Source organism: Gambusia affinis, linkage group LG19 (genome assembly GCF_019740435.1).
Source record: "Gambusia affinis linkage group LG19, SWU_Gaff_1.0, whole genome shotgun sequence".
NCBI lineage: Eukaryota > Metazoa > Chordata > Actinopteri > Cyprinodontiformes > Poeciliidae > Gambusia > Gambusia affinis.
This window is the reverse complement of record NC_057886.1, coordinates 7,898,859-7,918,747: the sequence shown is the minus strand read 5'-3', so window position 1 is coordinate 7,918,747 and position 19,889 is coordinate 7,898,859. Positions and strand designations below refer to the sequence as shown.

Here is a 19,889-nt window from a genome sequence, read left to right as displayed (position 1 = left end):
CTGCTCTTTGATGGCTGAGTCAGTGAACATATCCTCTATAATATCACGATAAGAAGAACGTCAGTTTAAAGGCAGCAGCTGTTTCCCTTTCATCCTCTCCCTCCTCTTCTTCTTCTTTCTGCGTCTTCCCATCCACCCACTGCTTTCACGATGGTGCACTAAGCCAGGGAAGATAGGGCAAATCCCTCCTCTGAGCAGAGCAGGCAGGCAGCAAAGACAGAGAGAAAAAAACCGAGGAGGAGGAAGAGAGCTGAGAGCAGAACACACTTCTCAAATCTGTCCTTTCTATTCCTTCATTTATCTCAATCCAGCCAACCAGCTCGCTGTTAGCAGCTGTATGCTTTGTTGTTATGTGTATGTATGGTGTCCCCCCCTCCACCACCAACCTGGTGATGTAAGTAAAGCTCTGACTCATACAATTTTTGCTTCTTTCTTTATGATTTTAAGCTCAAACGTGCACTTAATATGAATATAATTGGTTACTACACCCAAATTTACCAATATGTTTTATTTTATGGCATTTCCTTCCACAGTGGATGTAATCAAACATTAAAAAATAAATGCTGGTAATTATAATGACAATACCGTAATAATGGTTTTTTTTAGTTTGTTAGTTTTTTTGTGTTTTCGCAAGACTTTTTAATGAATACAACTTAATGAGGAAGCATGTTTTAGCTGCACTTTAAGTGTCAAGAAATTAGTCTGCTCGTTGGAATACAGTACAACAAAATAAACGATACTCTGTCTCCCTCTAGTGGGTTCTTTAGGTAGCACATTGGTGGGTCCCTGAAAGACAGGAGGTAATAGACATTTTCAGTTTGAATATTTTTTTTATTTGCAATTTCTTACGTTCAGTATTTTAAAAAAAATTGTTATTATACCTAACTCATTTGTGGCTTTTCATAATTTGGAGTACTACTATGTTAACCCCAAAGGGTAATTTTTACGTCACTAAAAATAATCAAAGCAACTAATAATTTTGTTTAAAATTAAATCAAGTTAACGACGCACGTTCAATAGTTATCCATTGTTTGTTGTTGTTTGTTTTGTTTTTTGGCTACGGCTGATTGTTCTCTAGAGTGAAAACAGGTGTACTACTTCGTTGTGGAAATATGCTGCGTTCAAGTGTAAAAAGAAACATTGTTGAAATGGCTACTGTGAAATACCGAAAAAATAATTGGGCAGAATTAGGTGATTGCTTACAAATAATGTGACAATTTAACAGTTAATCTATTATTACAATTACTCTTTATACAATGACAAACTTTTACCTACACTTTAACATATTTCTTTATTTCAATTCATACTATTATGTTTGTATTTTAACAAAAGAAATATGATGAGAAAGTTATAAAGGAAATAATATTAACTAAAATCAACCTTATTATTTAATATCAGTATAACTATATAGTATAAAAGATTGCTTTTGCATTACAACTATGTCCAAATAACACTTGGTGACTGACAATTTTAGGGAGTTGCCGCAGGGAAGACCGACTTCCGAAATTCTTATCTTTAATAAACAAACTATGTCCTGGGAGGGTGACAAATTGTTTTCATTTTTGTTTAATCTAGTGGAACACATGGTTGAATTTAAAATGGAGTATGTTTTGGAAATGTCTGTGTAGATTTGTAAGCGTTATCCTAGACTCCGCTCTGTGTTTTTACTCAAATGTTTGATGTGAAAAATAAAGAAAACTCGTTTCAGAACTTGCGTGTCGGCGTTTACGTGAACGCCGCACGGTCTGGTGCGTGCACTCTGCTGACGAGCCGTTGCTTGTGGAAACAGCTGGTGGTTTCTGTCAGCGAACTCCGCTCGGGATTGAAAGCGACATTAGCGAGAATAAAAGTTAAAATTAGACTTGAAACTGAATGAATGCGGTCCGGACTGAGTCTGCGCACCTGTTCCGAGTGAAACCGGGAGTTGTCATCCTGTGAGACCCACCTTAAATCCGGCAGTTGGAGTCAATTAACCACCTAGCTTGTTAGCGGCAGACCACCGACGCTGTTTGCCAAACTGCTGCTGCTAACCTCGGCTAGCCCCCACCCCCTCACCTCTGTAACAGTTAGTTACAAGCGGGGGTTCTGTCAAAGGAGAAAAGCTACCAGCTGTTGAGTTTCCTAGCGTTCCAGAACCAGGCTTTTAGCTTGTTTCCAGTATGGCTCATATTCATTATAAGTTTTCCTCCAAACTCAGCTACGACACGGTGGTTTTTGATGGGCCGAACATCTCGCTGACTGACTTGAAGAAGCAGATTATGGGCAGGGAGAAGCTCAGAGCCGGGGACTGCGACCTGCAGATCATAAACGCACAAACCAAAGAAGGTAAATAAATAAAATGAATTAAAAAAAAATGCATGTTATTGTAAGCTTGATATGCTTTATTGTTGCTTTTTTTCCCCCTAACGGTTAAAATGCAGTTAGACGGTTTAAAGTTTGAAAGAAAACACGTGGGCCGGCGTTGACAACTGTCTAATGGGAGCTGGCTTCCCGTTACCTCTTTTTCAGGTTGACTGGGGGCTCCAGAAAAGTCGCACCGGGGACAAAAGAGGTGTAATGAATGGGCAAGCATTCCTGTTGCATTCACGCCTCATGCCCCTTAATTAAACCGCCTGACGTGGGTGGATCAGTGGTGTCAGCGCTGTCATTCTGCAGGAGATGTTAGTTTAAAAATAGCAAAGGTCGAGGGGTGGAAAAAGCAGACACTACTCATGGCCAAAAGGCTTAAATGCAGCCACAGACTGTATGATTTAAGATAAAAACACAATGCAGAAGCAAACTGAACACTAGGCAGGCACACCCTTTAACTGGAGATTCAGGAATTAAAATGAACTGGATACAAAACGTGACCCACATTGTCTCAAGGAGGTATTTCGCATGCTTTATGTTTTTGTATTTTCTTTCCTTCAACTACAAGTGTCAGTGTTGGGAGTTAATTTGGATTTTGTGTGACCGACCAACACAAAATAGTGTGACGTGGAAAAGAAATGGGTAACAATTGTATAACGCGTTTATCTTTTAGAAAAGCTTTGTTATAAGGAGCAAACTATGGAAAAGATGAAGGGGGATGATTACTTTTTGAAAGCCACTCTGTACTCAAGAATCAACAGGGCAGTATAATGAAGGCTGTTTGTGTCCTAAATACCTGTTTTTGTTTCATGATTCAAACCTTATCCCCCATGTTTCTTCAGGTCAAGAGTATTGTTTCTGTGCGTTTCTAGAGTCTTTTTTTGTTTTTTGTTTTTTTGTTTGTTTGTTTCTTGCGACACACTTGGAAACAATAAGGTAGGACATAATCTTGCAAATCCACATATTTTCTGAGTTGTATTCTAGCGTAATAACCCTTCTAATGCTTCAGAGTCTTACTTTTTTATTAATTTTGATATGAATGTTTAGATTTTATAATCCCTTCAAAAGAAACCGATTCCAAACAATTTACCATAACAACAACAAATGTTTTTAGTTATGGACCCGCCAGTGAAAAGCAATAGCAGTGTATTTCCACTTAAAGAAAAAAGAAAACCACTGTTTTGTCTAGTTTAATTTATATATATATATATATATATATATGGAATATTGAGGCATGATGCATTGCTGCTTTGCAGTAAGACGTCATGAGGCCTTTCTGCACGTTCTCCCCCTGCACGTGTGTGGGTTCTCTCAAGGTACTCCAGGTTTCTCCCACAGTCCAAAAAAAATTTTCTTAGCTTAATTAACTACTCTTAAATAGTGACATGTCCAGGCTGTTCCTTTGCCCCTATTAGCCATAGTGCAATAATTCATGCAAAAAGGAATCCCAACAAAGTATTGACTGTAAATAATATACAGTCATGTATACTTTTCAGTAAGTTGTAAAAATTAGATTACTCTTTAGGCAGTAATTATCAAAGTGACAATTTATCCCTGTATTTAACAAACTGGTATGAGTCTCATGTTGACTTCAATTAGTAAAATAAATGATCCTTATGATATTCTAATATTTTTAGATGTCTATAGTTTAACCCAAATTGCAAAAATACATGAAAGCAAGAGGGTTGGAGAGTGCTGGTAACCCTAGGCAACGCAAATGGGCTAAATATTTTGTCTTTACACGATTCTGTTTTCATATAATTTCTTTTTTTAATCTCAAACTCCCAATTGCAGAAAGGAAATCTCAATATTGCAAATTTTCCGTTTTAACCCTTTTATATTGATGCTTTTTCACCCTTAGAGTTCACTGAAGATGGTGGTCACATCCCCAAAGGCTCCTCTGTCATAGTCAGGAGAATTCCCCTCATTGGAGTAAAGTCCAGCTCAAATAGCAAGACCAACCACAAGTACGTGTGCATTTGAGTTTTCTTCATTGATGTTGCCGTGCCTGTTGTAGAAGACAACACCCAGCATTAGCGGTCCGAAACCTCCCTAGAGCTGAGTAACGGTTGACTGCAAAAACTCTGATTCGACGGGGCTTACAACAGCGTAGAATGAGAAAAAAATTCTAAAAAGTTAAAGTTAATCCAACGTATCGGAGTGAATTCAAACGGCACAACCTTCAGGCTATGTAATGTGCTAAACATTTTCATTAGAAAATCCACTTCCAGTGTCTTGGTTGATTTTTCCCAGATGTTTGTTTAGTTAGTTACACCTTAGTAAATGGGTTTTCTCAACAGACTTAAAGTTGGATAATTAAATGATTATAGCTAGGATTTATGGATCAGCTACGTTTGATAGCGTCAGCAGAAATGGTAATTATACAGTACACTGAGGCAGCTATTTAGGCTGCTTTGCTTAAGTGACTCAGGATATTGCTTCAACACTAATTAGCACAGCAGTTATTGCATCGGTGAATAGAACAAGTCTTTTTTTTTTTTTTTTCAAGCTATTTTAAGGTCTAGCTGTTTTATGGTTTTCATAGATCAGGTTCTAGTATGAACAGACTGAGTCTGTGATAATGGCTGGTCTAATACGTTTTTATACTGACTGTACATCTATATTTTGTTGTTTTAAAGGAAATACTGTAAGGATTCAAAGCTGATTAGGAGTTACATGTGGCAACATACTCTGTTTATTTAAAACTTGATTGTTAAAAAAAAATTATAAAAGGTAATGCCTCGGTTTGAGATAATGGTATATTTTAATTAACCTGCAATTTCACTGGGAAAGTTATTTCCAAGTTGATTTAGTTACCAAATGTCCCCTGTGTGGTTCTGTCAGCTACCTGGACTTTGTATTTATAGAGGGGACCTGGAAAACATCCAGGGCTACTCTGCAAAATGTGAACTCCTGCTAAAATATATTTACGTCCTACTCACCCACCTACAAAGGAAGCTGCTGCATATTTTGTTTACTGTTTGTTAGCAAAAGTAAATATATTTTTTTATTTTATTCTTGTCTTAGAGGGTTTATTAAAACATTTGTTTTTCTGTGTTTCAGAGAAAGATCAGACGTCCAGATTCCCAAAGCCTTTGGATCCCATAGAGCAGTATGTAACCCAACACGAAGCACACAGGCACACACATTTTAATATAACAAGCTAATTACTATACCTTTCTGTTCAGTTTTATTTCAGATTGCTTGGTTTGAAGTTACTTTTTCAGGGGCGGGGGAGTTGTGGGAGGTGGTGGTTCAAATAGGTGTAAGAAAAATTCCTCTCTTTTTTTCTTTTTTTTCTTTGCAACAAAACCCAATTTGAAAAGCAGAAAAGTTTCTGCTAAACTGTCAGCTGGTATTCAAACAATCCCCAGACACTGATCATTGTCAGAGCTCTTCCAGTATTTCTGTTTGGGATGTGAGAGCTGCAGGGGTGGGTCAGACATTATCATGCATGCCAGCTATTCACAGCTGATAAACCCAACTGTTGTTTTAAGTTAATGGCTCTGCTGTCAACCATCAGCTGGCAGTTTCTCCTCCTGCCTCAGCTCTTAAAAACGGCTCCACCTCCAATGGGTTTCCTTTGAAAAACTTTTTTTCTCTTTTTAATTCAGCTGGGTTTTCTTCTTGCTTATGTGACGGGCATCTAAACTGTAGACTATCAGATATTATTAACCAACAATAAGATTATTTTATTATTCACTAAACTTAGGTTTTACAAGCATAAGTCTGATCAAGGAAGATTAAAAATATTTTTGCTTTAAGAATAAAAAAATTAGATTTGACAGTACTCGACCTAAATGTTACAGTGCTGACCTTTTCACTTTTGTTCAAATTAGAGGGGGAAGAAACTACTTTATTTCTTTTTTTTAATGGTCCAGTCTGAATTGATGTTCTCTGACCTAATATTCTTTCTGGTTTTTCAGTAGGTGAAGCATCTGCCCCTCTTAATAATTTATGTTTCACACAGACTGCTCACTCTTCTCACCTTTTTGTGTTTGCTTTCTCAATAAAGTGATTTATAAAAATCTGGGATATGTTTTTTGTGTTTTTTTGTTTTGTTGTTGTTGTTTTTTACAGTTTTATTACCTGACACATTTTGGACATTAATTCATTATTCTGTTTAGTAAATATTTTAAAAAAAAATTAAAAATGAACACTGTTGTTGTAAAATTGCACATGGACAAGATGACTAACGTTTTGCTCTTTACTGTTATCTGATGCAGTGGCTTTCAGAAGTAGTCATATTAAACGTTAGTACATGTTGTCACATTACAACCACAACTTACAAAGTGTTTTAGGTGATGGACTGACAAATTAAAGACTGAGATGTGAAAGGAACAAAAAATATGGGATCAGACATTTTTACAAATCTGAAATCTTCAAGCATGATGCTACCACCAATATATTTTGCTATCGCTGGAGAATTGATGCTCCCAAAATGTACCAAGCTTCCCCCACTTGATGGATCTCTGGACTTGATTTACCTCATTGCTTCTCTTAGTGATGCTCTTATTTGGCTGTTTGCATAATCTAGCAGTCTGGGCCAAACTCTTTCAATTACAAATTGAATGGACTCCTTGGTCTTTATGATGATCTATACCAATGTCCTCTAGTAAACCTCTGAGGCTGTCAAAAAACGGTTGCATTTAGACTGAATTATATATTTAGAAAAAAAATCAGAGGGGGTTAAAAATTTAGATTTTTTTTTTTTAACCAAAACTTGAGAACCATGCATTGTTTTTGTCATCTGTGGAAAAACTAAATGGTACAAATGAAAAATTTTAACTTTTTACTTTACAGTTTAAGTTTCTCATTCACTAATTAGCTAATTTCTGCAAGGATTTACATCAGCTTAGTCACATTTGCCTTGAGAATAAAGCTAATGCAAACTGGCTAGCATGTAGGATGCAGCTGTAATAACAATGACATACCATTGGCAAAATGAAATTCTCGTTATGGAGCCACTATTTTATTTTACAAAACATATTATTTTATAAAGATCTGTACAAATGCCACTGGAATTAGCTGTTAACTTTAAGTAGCTGCTGCAAAATCTCTAAGAAAGTTAGTTTACAGTTTTATACATGGAGATCAGTGTAGACTTAAGCAGGCAGGGCATTGTGTCATCGTTGTAGTCCTTGCCACTTTTATAAGAGTGGTTTTAATTCAGTTCATTCAATTCAAAAATGCAATGTTAATTCCAAAGGAAAATTATTAAATGTTGTTTTTTCCCCCAAACTTTTAACAGATCAGTGAGTCCAGCTCTACCAGAGCTTTGTCATTTTTCTCCAAGGTATGCCAGATTTCATCTTGTGTCTTTTAGAGGGGGGTTCTTAGCACCAGTTTAAAATAAACTGCAGTAAATTTGACTAACTTTATGTCATTTATATCAACCATGTAGATGCAGTTGGCTAACTTGGCTGAAGCGGATGTCTCAGAAGAGGATAAGATCAGAGTTATGATGAATCAGTCCAGCTGTGAAATGATGAAGTGAGTGTTTCAGGATATTCATTATTTTTTTATATATCAATTCATTGTTGAATTTATGAAGATTGCTCAAAAGGTACTTCTTTATAAATTTGCTGTAAATCATGTTCTTCCTTGTATTTTTTTTTTTTTATCCTGTAGGATGAACTCAAAGCTTGGCCCTACCCTTCCAGAAAACTACGCCTGTTATCGGTGTGGGAACAGTGGACACCATATCAGGAACTGCCCAGGGAGTGGGGTAAGTGCATGATGTGCGCTCTCTGGACAGGCCTGCGTCTCAAGTGTTTCTGGTTACGTCAGGCAGATTTGTAGATGAGCGAAATGTACATGTTCAGTTTTTCTGGGGGTTTTTTTGGTTTTTTTTGTGAGATCTTAGAGGCTTTTTTGATTGAGCAAACATTTGAGATGATATAGTTTTAGATCAGCTCCAACACACCTGTGCTGTTTTCATTGAATTAATGGACTGCTGCTGAAATCAGTCCTAAGTTATCGCAGGCATTTCAAATTGCACAGTAATAAAATTCTGTCAACAGTTTTACTGGTCAGTCAAAGGGAAATATATGAAGCTTGTAGCACCATGCCTTGCTTATAGAAGCAGATCATTTGCATTAATATTTTATTTTTATTTTTAAGAAGAAATAAAAAGGCTAGCAGTGTCACCTGAGATGCCTGTCTGTTGGCAGCTGACAGTGAAATGTCCAAACCTCCTGAGGCCAATTAAACAGTCTCAGCTTGACCCCAGAGGACTGTCTGCAGGGCACCAGGCTGCTGGATTTATGGTGAACCTTCAGTTCTTCTCCAGCTTAATGACCAAGTCGTATCAATAACCAACAACTTTGTTTTGGAGATGCAGATCACTTTAAAACTAACCAGTAGTTATTTGTCTTTGTTTATTTTTAGTAAATATGATTTGTAACAAAATTGGAAAAACAGAGTATTGGAGCTGCTCTAACAAAATGAAACAATATCTAAAATGAGTAGTATACAGCCGTACCATTACGAGAATAAAGTCGTAGTATTTCAACTTTAATCTTGTTATTTTATGACTTTCTTCCTGTTCTATTACGACTCATCAAAATTTTACGACTGCTCATGATATTATTATACTTCAGGTGATATTAAGACTTCATTCTGATATAAGGAATATTACAATAATCTCAATTGTTTCTTTGTCTGTACCACCTTGTGGAGATTTTTAGAGGAAATGAGTGTAAATACCCAACTTTGAGGCAATGATGTGTTTAAGCTGCTGTTTTCTTTTTATGGTTTTCAAAGTTTGGTTAAACACACTGGACTGGATGTTTACAATCCAGTCTGCATTGCACTAAATTTGAAAGAAAGCGTTTGACTGCAGGATAAAAATTTTGAGGCTCCTCCGAGGATAAAGAAGAGCACAGGAATCCCTCGATCCTTCATGGTTGAGGTGGACGATCCTAATATTAAGGGAGTCATGCTGACCAGTTGTGGACGTTACGCAATTCCTGCCATAGATGCGTGAGTGTGGAACATAGTTGATCTATTATTTTGTACGACTAGTTTAATATATGTGAACTCCTTCCTTTTTTGTGTCAGATGAAATAATTTAGTGAGTAGATCTGCATAAAGACCTGGTGCTTTCCCCTTTTTACGATTGCAGTGAAGCGTATGCTGTTGGTAAGAAGGAGAAGCCTCCTTTTATTCCACAGGAGCAACCTAAGTGTGAAGAAAAGGAAGAACCCATACCTGATGAACTCCTCTGTTTAATTTGTCATGACTTGCTGAGTGACGCTGTGGTCATACCCTGCTGTGGAAATAGCTACTGTGACGATTGTGAGTTTGCATCACACACAAACGCACCCACACACACACATCCAACACTTTAAATCTGACTAACTTTACTTCTGGTGTATGAACCGGTTTCCTTCCCCAAAGTTATAAAAATCCTGCTAAACCTTTGTTTTGAAAAGCAGAACATTTTTGTTGTGTCCAGGTATTCGAACTGCCTTGCTTGAGTCGGAGACCCATGTTTGCCCTACATGTGGCCAATCAGACGTCTCCCCTGATACCTTGATTGCCAATAAATTTCTTAGACAGGTAAATGAACGGACATCGTGAATGTAATACTTCATCTCTTTTAGTCTAGGCTTACCATCCATATATTTTCCTCCGTTTGTATGCAAATGCCTACATTGCAATAATTTGACTATTTTTATAACACCCAATGCAGGCTGTGAATAACTTTAAAAAAGAACGAGGCTCGGGCAAAATCCAGAGAACGTCTTTGTCTCAGAACACTACCCCAAAGCCGAGCCCCGTCCCCACTCTGACCGCTTCCACCCTTCAGAACAAGACCAAGAAACCTCTCCAGTCACCCTGCACTGAGCAGGTAAATAATATACTTAAACATGAAGTTTCTTGTCTGCATCTAGCACTTTTGTGAAGCGTTTACAGTTTGTTAAAATAGCAAACGTTGGTTCTTTTCAGGCTTTCTTGCATTCAGCTAGTTTTTCTCGTCATATTTTGTTTTCAGGAGTCGATGGTGAACAAGCCTAAACCAGAAAAATCCCCGCTCTTGTCACAAAGCGCCGAAGGCCGCCCAGCAACTCCAGAACCTTCAGCTGTTGAGAACCCCTCTGAGAGCACGTCCACCCAGCCTGAGCAAAGCCTTGGAGTGACATCCAACAAGTAAATAATCACACAAACACAGATCTATGATAAAGGATAATATGAGTTGTAATTTTGGAGTGCTTGTTTTGCTGCTTGAACCTTCATTGACAGGCTTACGACGCACTCGACCGTTTTCTTTAGTATTATTATTATTATTTTGATTTATTGCTTGTTTTTTTTCATTTTCTCAAAAGTTTTGTTATGTGTGTAATTTGCATTTAACCTATAGTTCACTTTACATTGTTCAGCAAATATCCAACAGATCTTACTGGTGGCACAGTTGCAAATAGGATCAATGTAAAAAAAAAAAAAAAAAAACCTGATCAATTTGTGTAAATGAAGGAAATTCTTCAATTACATTTATGAATGGCTTGCTTTGAAACCGACAATGGTGGCACCTGGAAATCTGTTAAAATCATTTATTTCTCCAATGAACAAATGTAATCTAATTAAAGGTTTGGTTTTGTATGGTTTTCTTTGACAAATTATGCTACCGGAATAAACTATGGTAATAAAAATGAAGGTATTCATGTGGTGCTCATTCTTTGTTTTTCTTCCTCAGTGAGGAACCAGAAAAGACGCCGGATGATTTAGAAGCTGTTGCTCTATCTGGCCCGGCTTCTAATAAAGATTTGCCTGATGCTCCCTCCCAGCTGATCCCATTAGTGAGGAGACTCGATGTCAATGAAGCACACAACCATACTATGTCTGTTCTTAATAATGTTCCTGTCCCTTCAGGTAAACTCTGTGGAGGGAACAGAACAGCTTCAGACTATATGTGTCAAACAAAGCCAACCGTCTTCTGGTCAGTAACTCTTAATCTGTAATTCTAGATTCTCTTCTGTTTGTTTTTTGGTATATATTTGTTTCGATTAGTGATTAGATTAAATCGATTTTTATTTATTTTTAATCCACAGATTCAACCACAAGACCCCCTGGGTCATCAACCTCCAGGGACAGGTATGTGTTTGAGAACGTTTCTGGTTTTAATCCCATCTCTTTGAGTCTGAGATGTTTTTACTCCACTCCTCAGCATCATGTCCACTTATCCTGCTGGAAGCCTGACTGAATCGAACTCAGAGCAGCACAGAACTCGCTCCTCTTCATCGTCATACTCTTCACTGCAGACCACACCTTCGCCTCTGTTTCGCTCGCCGCCCTTTCACACATTTGTTCCAACCCACCAGCCTCTCAGCAGCTACCTCCCTGGATACCCGCCGACCACACCCGCCTGGAAGCTTCCAATCCCACCTGGAGCCCCGCTCCCATCCCTCTGCTCCTCCACCACATCATCTATCCCCGTTCTAATCCCCAAGGAGTGGTACAGGTTTCAGAGGAAGAAAAAAGAGAGGTAAAGCAAACATTCAGATGTTTGACATCTATCCCAGGCAGCCAGGTATTATCGTTTTAATTGCTAGAGCATTTCAGTGATGCAGTATAAAAATGTATACATTTTTAAGAATTTATAAAAATCTATACGTTTTCGTAAATTCTTCTTAAGCTTCTTTGCGTCTTTTAAAATCTAGCAGCGGGTCATGTGTTGTCCAAATTCTTCAAATAACTCTGTTATGCAAAAACATAAGCTGCTCTTGGAGAATATAATAGCTTACTTGTTTTGAATTGCAAATAAGAGATGTAAAAATACTCCATTTAGATTTAATGTCTAATATCTTTGTAAAGCAAACCCCAACAAATCAAGTGTTTATGACTTGCATTAAAACAACTTGTCAAACGTTTCTGTAAAATCAATCAATTAAAATTTAAATATAGTTTGTTCCTTACACAGCAGCATGTCATGGTCAGTATTTGCTTTATTTTGTTGTAAATCATAGTTTTGATTTAGCTAGACTCGCCCCCTTTAAAACTAGCATCCAGGTGTCAACACAAAGTGTTAATTACAGCTTATCAGTTATTTTGAGAAGTAAATTGTATTTGTTTTGTTTTTGCTTAGCTACATATTTTAGCTATCAAATTTCTCCAGTTATTTTGAGAAGTAAATTGTATTTGTTTTGTTTTTGCTTAGCTACATATTTTAGCTATCAAATTTCTCCAAATGTTTTTTTTTTACTGTATGACTTTCGGCAGAATGCTTGAGCCACATGTGAGAACACTGTGGATTTTACTTCAGAGTTTAGAGGTCGAGTGATCAACTCAGACTGTTTGACATCTGAGTTTAGAGCAGTTGCCATTTGTAGAAAAGAACCAGGCTATAGATCTACAACACTGTCCTGTAACAAGATGAGCAGCGTTGCTCATTTACCTCGTCTTTGACTTCTGACACTGATGAATGGGACTCTGTGTGAAGCCAGTTCCTCTGTGACAAATTCCCTTTTTCTCAAACGTTTCGCTACTAATTAATTGTTGATTTGGAGGGAAATTATGTTAATATCAGAATTGTAGTCATTAATTTTTCTGAGGGGGAGGGGAAACGTGCAAAAACTGAAAAACCAAAGATTTATTTCAGTGTCTCCAGTCTCATTGAGATGTCAAATTAATGCTGGACAGAGGAAAATATTGTCCATAGAGCATCAGAAAAGTATCAGTGGTGAATTTTCCAGGTTTGTTTTTTTTTTGTTTGTTTGTTTTTTGTTTTTTTTTCCTTTGATCTGAAAAAAAATATTTCTCTAGAAAGCACAATCAACTCCAAGAACCGATACTAAAAAGTAGTTTCTGGATATATCCTCTCATCTCTCTTACACAGGTCGCCTCACAAACGGTCCTTTTCTCACTCTGTTTCAAAGTCCTCCAAATCCAAATCGTCCCGCTCCTACTCTGGATCATCCAGTCGCTCTGAATCCCGCTCCCGCTCCAGATCAAGGTATTTCTTTCTCCTGCTCGCTGAGGGGTGTTGTTTCTCCCAGAATAACTTGTTTGAAATCTAAAGTTTAGGTCTTTAAAGCAACTTGCATGTCTTGACCTTGAACTTAACTTGGTAGATTGATCTCTACCAAGTTAAGTATTTGGGATTTGACTAGAACTTGGGAGAAAAGACTTGAGCTTAACTTGAGACTTGCAAAAATAATGACTCACCTCTGGTCTCAAGTTCTTTGTTTTTATATTTAGTCCAATCACTGGTTACATGAATTGCAGAGCCTTAAACATGTTGTTGAATACAGTTTAGCCTTCTTGAACTGCTATGGTTGATCAACACTAGTTTTTCTCTTCTACTTGAAGTCTCTTCATAAGCTAGCAGTCCATGGTTAACAATTGTTATGAAATTAACAATGTACATTACTGATGTACAGCATTTTGCTATGCTAAATTACATTCAAAATTATTCCCAGGTTCACATTTTGAATTCTCTCTAACATTTTATACCATTTGTGCTGCCTTCATTCCTGAAACATCAGTATTGCCATAAGTGAGAGTGTCCAACTCCATTGTTTTTTGTTTTGTTTTTCTTTCCCTCCAGGCATCGCTCTCCCCACTCAAGTCACAGAGCCTTCCACAGCCACTCCAACCCCTCCAGGTCTTTTGGCTACAAACGGCCTCGTTCGCCCACACCGTCCTCGTCTTCTTCACCTCTGAGTAGTTCCCATTCTAGATCCAAGTCGTCCTCGGACCACAGCCAGAAGAACCGCCACCACAGCAAGCGTTCGGGTTTGAGCACCCACGGCTCAAAGAGGCGCGGGGAGCGCCCGGCCAGGGAAGCAAGAAAGTCTTCAGGCCTTAAGGGTTTGAGTGACACGAGTTGCCTGGAGCTGGAGAGGCAGTGCTACCTTCAGTGGAAGAAGGAGTACCAAGAATGGTATGATAAATACTTCAGTAACTATATCAGCCAGTTTCACCATCTGCCTTTTCCGCCCCCGCCTCCACCGCCACCACTGTTTAGTCAGGACTCTTTCTACCTAAAGCAAGAGGGAGAGTCGGTGAGGAAGGGCGACGGCTCACCTACATCTGAGGACTCTAATTACAGTGGCTCTCCTCCTTCTAATTCCTCAAATGACCGTCACTCCCCGATATGTCACCTCTCAAGTGACAGCTGTTCATCCCCTAAAGTCAACGACGACCATTTTTCACCCTCTCGTTGTTCCAATGACAGACCCTCCACGCCATCAGAAGTCCAGGTTCAGCTGACGGACAACATGAAGGAGAGCCTGGAGAGGGATAGCAGTCTACCAGACTCTCTAACAAAGAGCAGAGAGGAAGCAAGTCGACAAAAAGCAAAAACAGATGACAATCCACAAACTAAGACAAAGGTCGAAGACTGCAGCACCCGGAGAAATGAGGAGAAGAAGAAAAAACCAAAGAAGTCGCCATCTTCTGACTCTTCTGGCTCCACAAATGTTCTCAGGCAAGACAAGAGGAGGCGCAAAACTGAACCAAACAGCTGCGAGGATGACTCACTGCTACGGCACAAAGGGACTACCGGCGACTCCTTAAAATCAATCCAGCCTCTTCTAAAACCAAATCAACCTCTACACAAAGAAAAGAAGGAAAAACCCAAAGACAAAACTAAATTAGAAACACAGCAAGAGCCTAGAAAGGACAAAGGTTCAAACTCTTGTCAAAACAGAGAGAGAAAATGCAAAACAAAACCCAGCACAGATTCAAATATGTCAGAAGTGCACCAGCACCCCGAAGGCAGCAAGACTTCCGACTCAAAATCAGAGCAGGACAAAAAGAGACAGAAACAGGATGAGGAGAGAAATAAAAAACACAAGGATCTTCCTACTAAGACTAAAAGTAGCAAATGCCTCCAACCTAAAGTTGCAGAAGGACCCAAAAGCCTTGAAAGTGAATCCCTGAAGTCGTCTGAGAGACGAGTGCAAAGTACTGAGGAGAAGAGGAAAGAGAGAGAAGCATCACCTCTGGCTAAAAAAGACATCTGGGAAGGAGGGGGAAAGGTAATGTCTCAGAAGAAGATAAGTATCAATATAAACTTGGATGGGAAAAGCAAGGAGGAGAAGACCAAACAGAACTCTTCTGGTTTGGAGATCTGTACTGGCGAGAGGACAGAGCTGTCAGGAGTTACAGAGGAGAAGGCTACGGAAGAAGGTACAAAAACTGAATCAAAAGAAAAGAGAGAATCAAGCCCTGGAGTTAAGTCACAGGAGAAAATATTAAGTCTATTAAAAGATATTAGAGAGACAGGAAATAAAGCCACCTCTAGTGTTAACAAGAAGGATGTGTCTATGAAAATCCCTAAACGGGACGAAAAGGACGGGGGGGAGAAGAAGAGAGAGGATGACTTTGATTTATGGCACTGTGCACTTGAAGGAGTGGAGGACAGGGAGCAAAGAACAGGAAAAGAAGACAGAAAGGCAGAGAGGGAAAAAGATGGCTGTGGAGGTCACAAGAATACCCTACCTCAGCTAGAGAAAGGTGGTGCAGGCAGAGGAAACCGAGTCGAAGCGCAGAAAGAAGACAACGCCGTGAGATCAAGCTCACAGAGAAGCAAAACAAAAATCCACCGACAGAATGAGACTTTAAAGCACAGCAGGTCAGAGTCATTCTGAATCTTATTTCACGTTCATTATGAGTTACAGCTAATACGGGGCTTTATTAGCTTTTTCTTTCAATTGTGTTATATAGTCAGTGGGCTTTTCCACAAACCAAGTGTCCGAACAGTGTCGACACCCTTAAACTTTTCACATTTTGCCGCATTAACGTGATAAACTGTAATGTGTTCTTTTAGAGTCTGACGTCAATGTTCAAAGGGTTTTGTAAGGCACTACGTGTTTTTCTTAAAACGCTACTCCACTACATTATTCATGATTGTTTTAAACCTGTTCGTGTGTGTTTGTAAAAGCAGCAAAGCCTCTTTAAAGAGCAGCCGTGGTGCTGAAGGCAGCCTGGAGGCGACGATGGCGGGGGGAAAACTTCTGGAAGAGAAACCAAACGACCAAGCTGAAGTCACACAGAATGAACCCACACAGCCGAATCTACTGGTAATGCAGTAGTTTATTATTATTTTTCTGTGCAGACGAAGCTGCATTAGTATGACAGCACCAGCAGCTGGTTTCAGGACTTGATTTCATCCGGCTGTGTGATTCCTGACACGGGCTACAACACAAACAGCTGTAAAAATGACAGTTTCAGCATTCATCCAGACATGTCTAAGCTATTGATTCACCACACTGAGCGGAGTACTAACAGGTTGTTCTGATAAGGTTGCAACTGTGGGTAGACGACTCAAAGTTAGACTTTTTTTTTCTGTGTTAGAGGCTTAAAGTGAAGGCAGGAGTTTCTAGACAGGAAACTGTATTTTTCACAGAGGCATGTCTGCTCTTCATTCAGGTTGCAACTTTTAAAAAGGGACTGAGTCCTCACCAGATAACAGGAAGGTTGAACTTACAGCAACAGACAGTCTTTTGGGAAGCTCAGAGCGAGGGGTGAGAGTCCACATTTCTAGAAACTCTACAGATTGTTTTCATTTGTACTGTAAAGGTGTGAATTGTGAGAGTATCTTTATTCTTGAAAGCCTGTTTGACTGCAGAGCTGTGCAGCTCTGACCGAATGCAAATAATCTAATATTCTGACTTCAGAAAGAGAATGAATGGATAAGTGAAAACAAAACCCAGCCTGGGGTTTTGCCCATAAGAGGGCTTTTTCCTCTTATGGAAAAAGTGGCAGTCATGCAATATTACATTTTCATGGTAACTATAATATGTTCTACAGGAGTAATGCTTTCTTTTTGTTCGCTGTACATCCCGTGACTTGGAGAAATTAACTGTAATTGTAGATTTACACTGATGCTTAGGGCTTTTCTGATGCGCAAAAAAAAAAAATTTGATTTATTAATATTATAGTTGCTGACTGTTTCATTCTTCATTTCTTAAATTGGAAAAGAAATTGCCATTTATATTTTGCCAAAAAAAAAAAAAAAAAAAAAAGTTGATTGAAATCAACTGAATCAAATTTGTGATTGGTGCATTTGACTACACCACTGCTTTCATAAGCATTCACTATTTAATGCTTTTGAAAAATGCATTGGGTAACGTTTTGATAGATTAAAGGCGTTTGTTTAAATTGCACAAGATTAAAAAATATATATATATATATCAATATTTCTGCTTAAACAATGAAGACAAATGTCTTGTATGGATTTTTGTTGCCAAACTAACTACCTTCAGTTTGTTACTGCGCCTTCCTTATCTTTGCGTTCTCTTTTATAAGAGCAACAGGTGCACCGGATATTTTCCACATACAAAAACGACATCTTTAACTTCTTTTTCAGGTACCTCACTCCAAGCGGGAGAAAACTGAAAAAGATGTGACAAAGGGAGAAGTTAAGGCCACTCTGCCTCAGGCGTCAGAGACGACAACCGACGTCGAGTCAGTGGAAGACAATGAACAGAAGAGTCTCAGATCAACGGAGAGAGCGAGAGACAGGAACAGGGTGACCGTGGGAGGCAGAGACCAGGAGAAGGAGAGAAACTCTGCCTCTTCTGGGTCACACTCTAGTGTGGCTCCCTCTTGTGGCAGTGAGAGAGAGAGGGACAGAGAGAGACCTAATGAAAGACAAAGAGAGGGTGAGAGGTCAAAACCAGGAGTGAGGGAAGAGGAAAGGAGAAGAGATTGGGATGCCCCGGTGTCAAAGAGAACCGCGTTCAACTCTGTTTCAAAAGATACGGAGTGGAGAGACCTGCTGAGAGAGGGTGACCGGAGGTCTTCCTGTTATAGCAGAAAGTCTCCCAGATCCACCTACCTGCCTGATCAAAATGTAGCTAAAAGACACAGAGATGTATCCTTGGATATTAATAGTCAAAACAAAGACCGTTTCTACGACTACAGTTATCCCCGTCAATCTGCGGACTACGGCTATAAAGACAGACCTCCTGGGTCTCAACACTCGCCACCTGCTTACAGCCACTGTAGGGACAGAGGCACACAGCCACCTGCAGGCTCTCAAAGAGGCTTTACCACCTGGGAATTCATGCAAAGCAAAAACAGAAATGAGGAAAGGATGCAGAAAGCAGAGAAACCGGGAAAGGAGAGGAAAGCTGCTGGAAATGAGGAAGGAGGGTGGAGTCGGAGGGAGGAAAACGCCCAGAGACTGGACGAGCGACGCAGATCCAGCAGCAGTAGCAGCAGCAGCGTCTATTCCTCAGCAAGCCGCAGGAGCAGCAGGGACGAATAGGAAGAAGTCTGAGAGAAAACCACAGGCTGCAGAGAAAAAGTTCAAACTCGACGTCGACAAGACGAGAGGAGGAGAGTTCCCCCTCTGTTACCTTTTCTTTACTCTTAGAAAAGAAAAAAACAACTTGAATGATGTTTTGCTTTCCTGACCAAAGAGGTGCCTGGATTTATTCCAATGATTGTTGTTTTTTTTTTTATTATTATCATTATTATTATTATTATATAACCAGGGTACTTTCCACATCACGTTAAGATCTGTCAAATCTGACGTGCATCAAGCCAAACGCTCGCAGACAGATAGTGAATGAAAAGCACTTTAAATATGATGCGAAAGAAAATGTGTGCGGAATCAAATGTCAACAATGTTTGCGAGCGATCTTAAGTTACTTGAATTCGCACTTGCTTGGCACACTGATGACCACCAGCAGCTACGCCGCTGCAGTGTGACACCTGAAATGGGGATCTTCCTCTCCGACAGGAAATGAGTCAGGAATTTAATTTGCCTCACATGGGGGTTGTCGCTAGAGGATTCTTAAAAAGAAACTGTGATTGATTCAGAACTGATACTGTGAATATTTATGATTTCCACCCTCTGCGCTGTTTTTTTTTTTGTTTTGTTTTGTTTCTTTTTAATTTTGTAAATGTTATAAATTGCTGCTGAATTAATTATTTAAAAGAAAAAAAGTCTCAAATTTCCTGTTTGGAGGAAATAAAAAAGGAACCATATTTGAATTGTTGTTGAACTCTTTTTTTTTTTTCTTCTTCTTCTTCTTCCTGTTTTATTTATCTAGCAAATTGATAAACAACACATTTTACAGTTTAAGGAACACATTTATGACAAAATCAAACACTTTAAACCTGAATTATCAAACAAAAACATGATCAAATCAAAATGTATTTTACAGTTAGAAATTAACTCATTATTTTTGTCCACCATCTGTCTAAATAGCTCTCTATATTATGCTCATTTTCAACCTTTAACACTTCAATTCTAAAACAAATCCCACAAATGTCCCATAATTATCTTAAATTATGAGGGGTTAAATAATTTTCCAACTTTAGCAAACTCCAAACACATTAAAACTTCTAATGGGTTATAAAAAAAAACCAGGTTTTGCAAAAACATCAAGAAAAGTAAAATAAAATGATATAAACAACAACCTACCGAATACCTACCAGTGCATCATGACAGCCTGCGATTCATAAAGACTAACATTTCATAACATTTTATGTCAAATTCCTGAACCTTCTAACCAGAACAGATAAATGAAACCACTGGATGCACTCAGTTAATACTTCTGCTAGTTTTATTTCCTTTATCT

The 19,889-nt window shown here is 38.7% G+C and overlaps 1 protein-coding gene across 2 annotated transcripts; it reads left to right on the top strand.

The window, feature by feature from the left end:
- The first annotated feature begins 1,733 nt into the window (after positions 1–1,733).
- Positions 1,734–19,296, top strand: LOC122822279 (E3 ubiquitin-protein ligase RBBP6-like). 2 transcript variants are annotated; one of them, XM_044100819.1, is made up of 20 exons: positions 1,734–2,325; positions 4,211–4,316; positions 5,413–5,461; positions 7,601–7,645; positions 7,754–7,842; positions 7,981–8,077; positions 9,194–9,333; positions 9,476–9,648; positions 9,809–9,912; positions 10,046–10,204; positions 10,349–10,503; positions 11,048–11,150; positions 11,224–11,290; positions 11,403–11,445; positions 11,519–11,836; positions 13,187–13,303; positions 13,898–15,928; positions 16,241–16,376; positions 16,726–16,820; positions 17,666–17,850. In XM_044100819.1, exons 1-20 carry the CDS (start codon positions 2,160–2,162, stop codon positions 17,703–17,705), a joined length of 4,233 nt encoding a protein of 1,410 aa, XP_043956754.1. In that variant the 5' UTR covers positions 1,734–2,159; the 3' UTR covers positions 17,706–17,850. The 2 variants fall into 2 exon arrangements, with proteins under 2 accessions (XP_043956754.1, XP_043956753.1); XM_044100818.1 differs by lacking the exon at positions 16,726–16,820 and having other exon boundaries at positions 1,738–2,325; positions 17,666–19,296.
- The last annotated feature ends 593 nt before the right edge of the window (positions 19,297–19,889 follow it).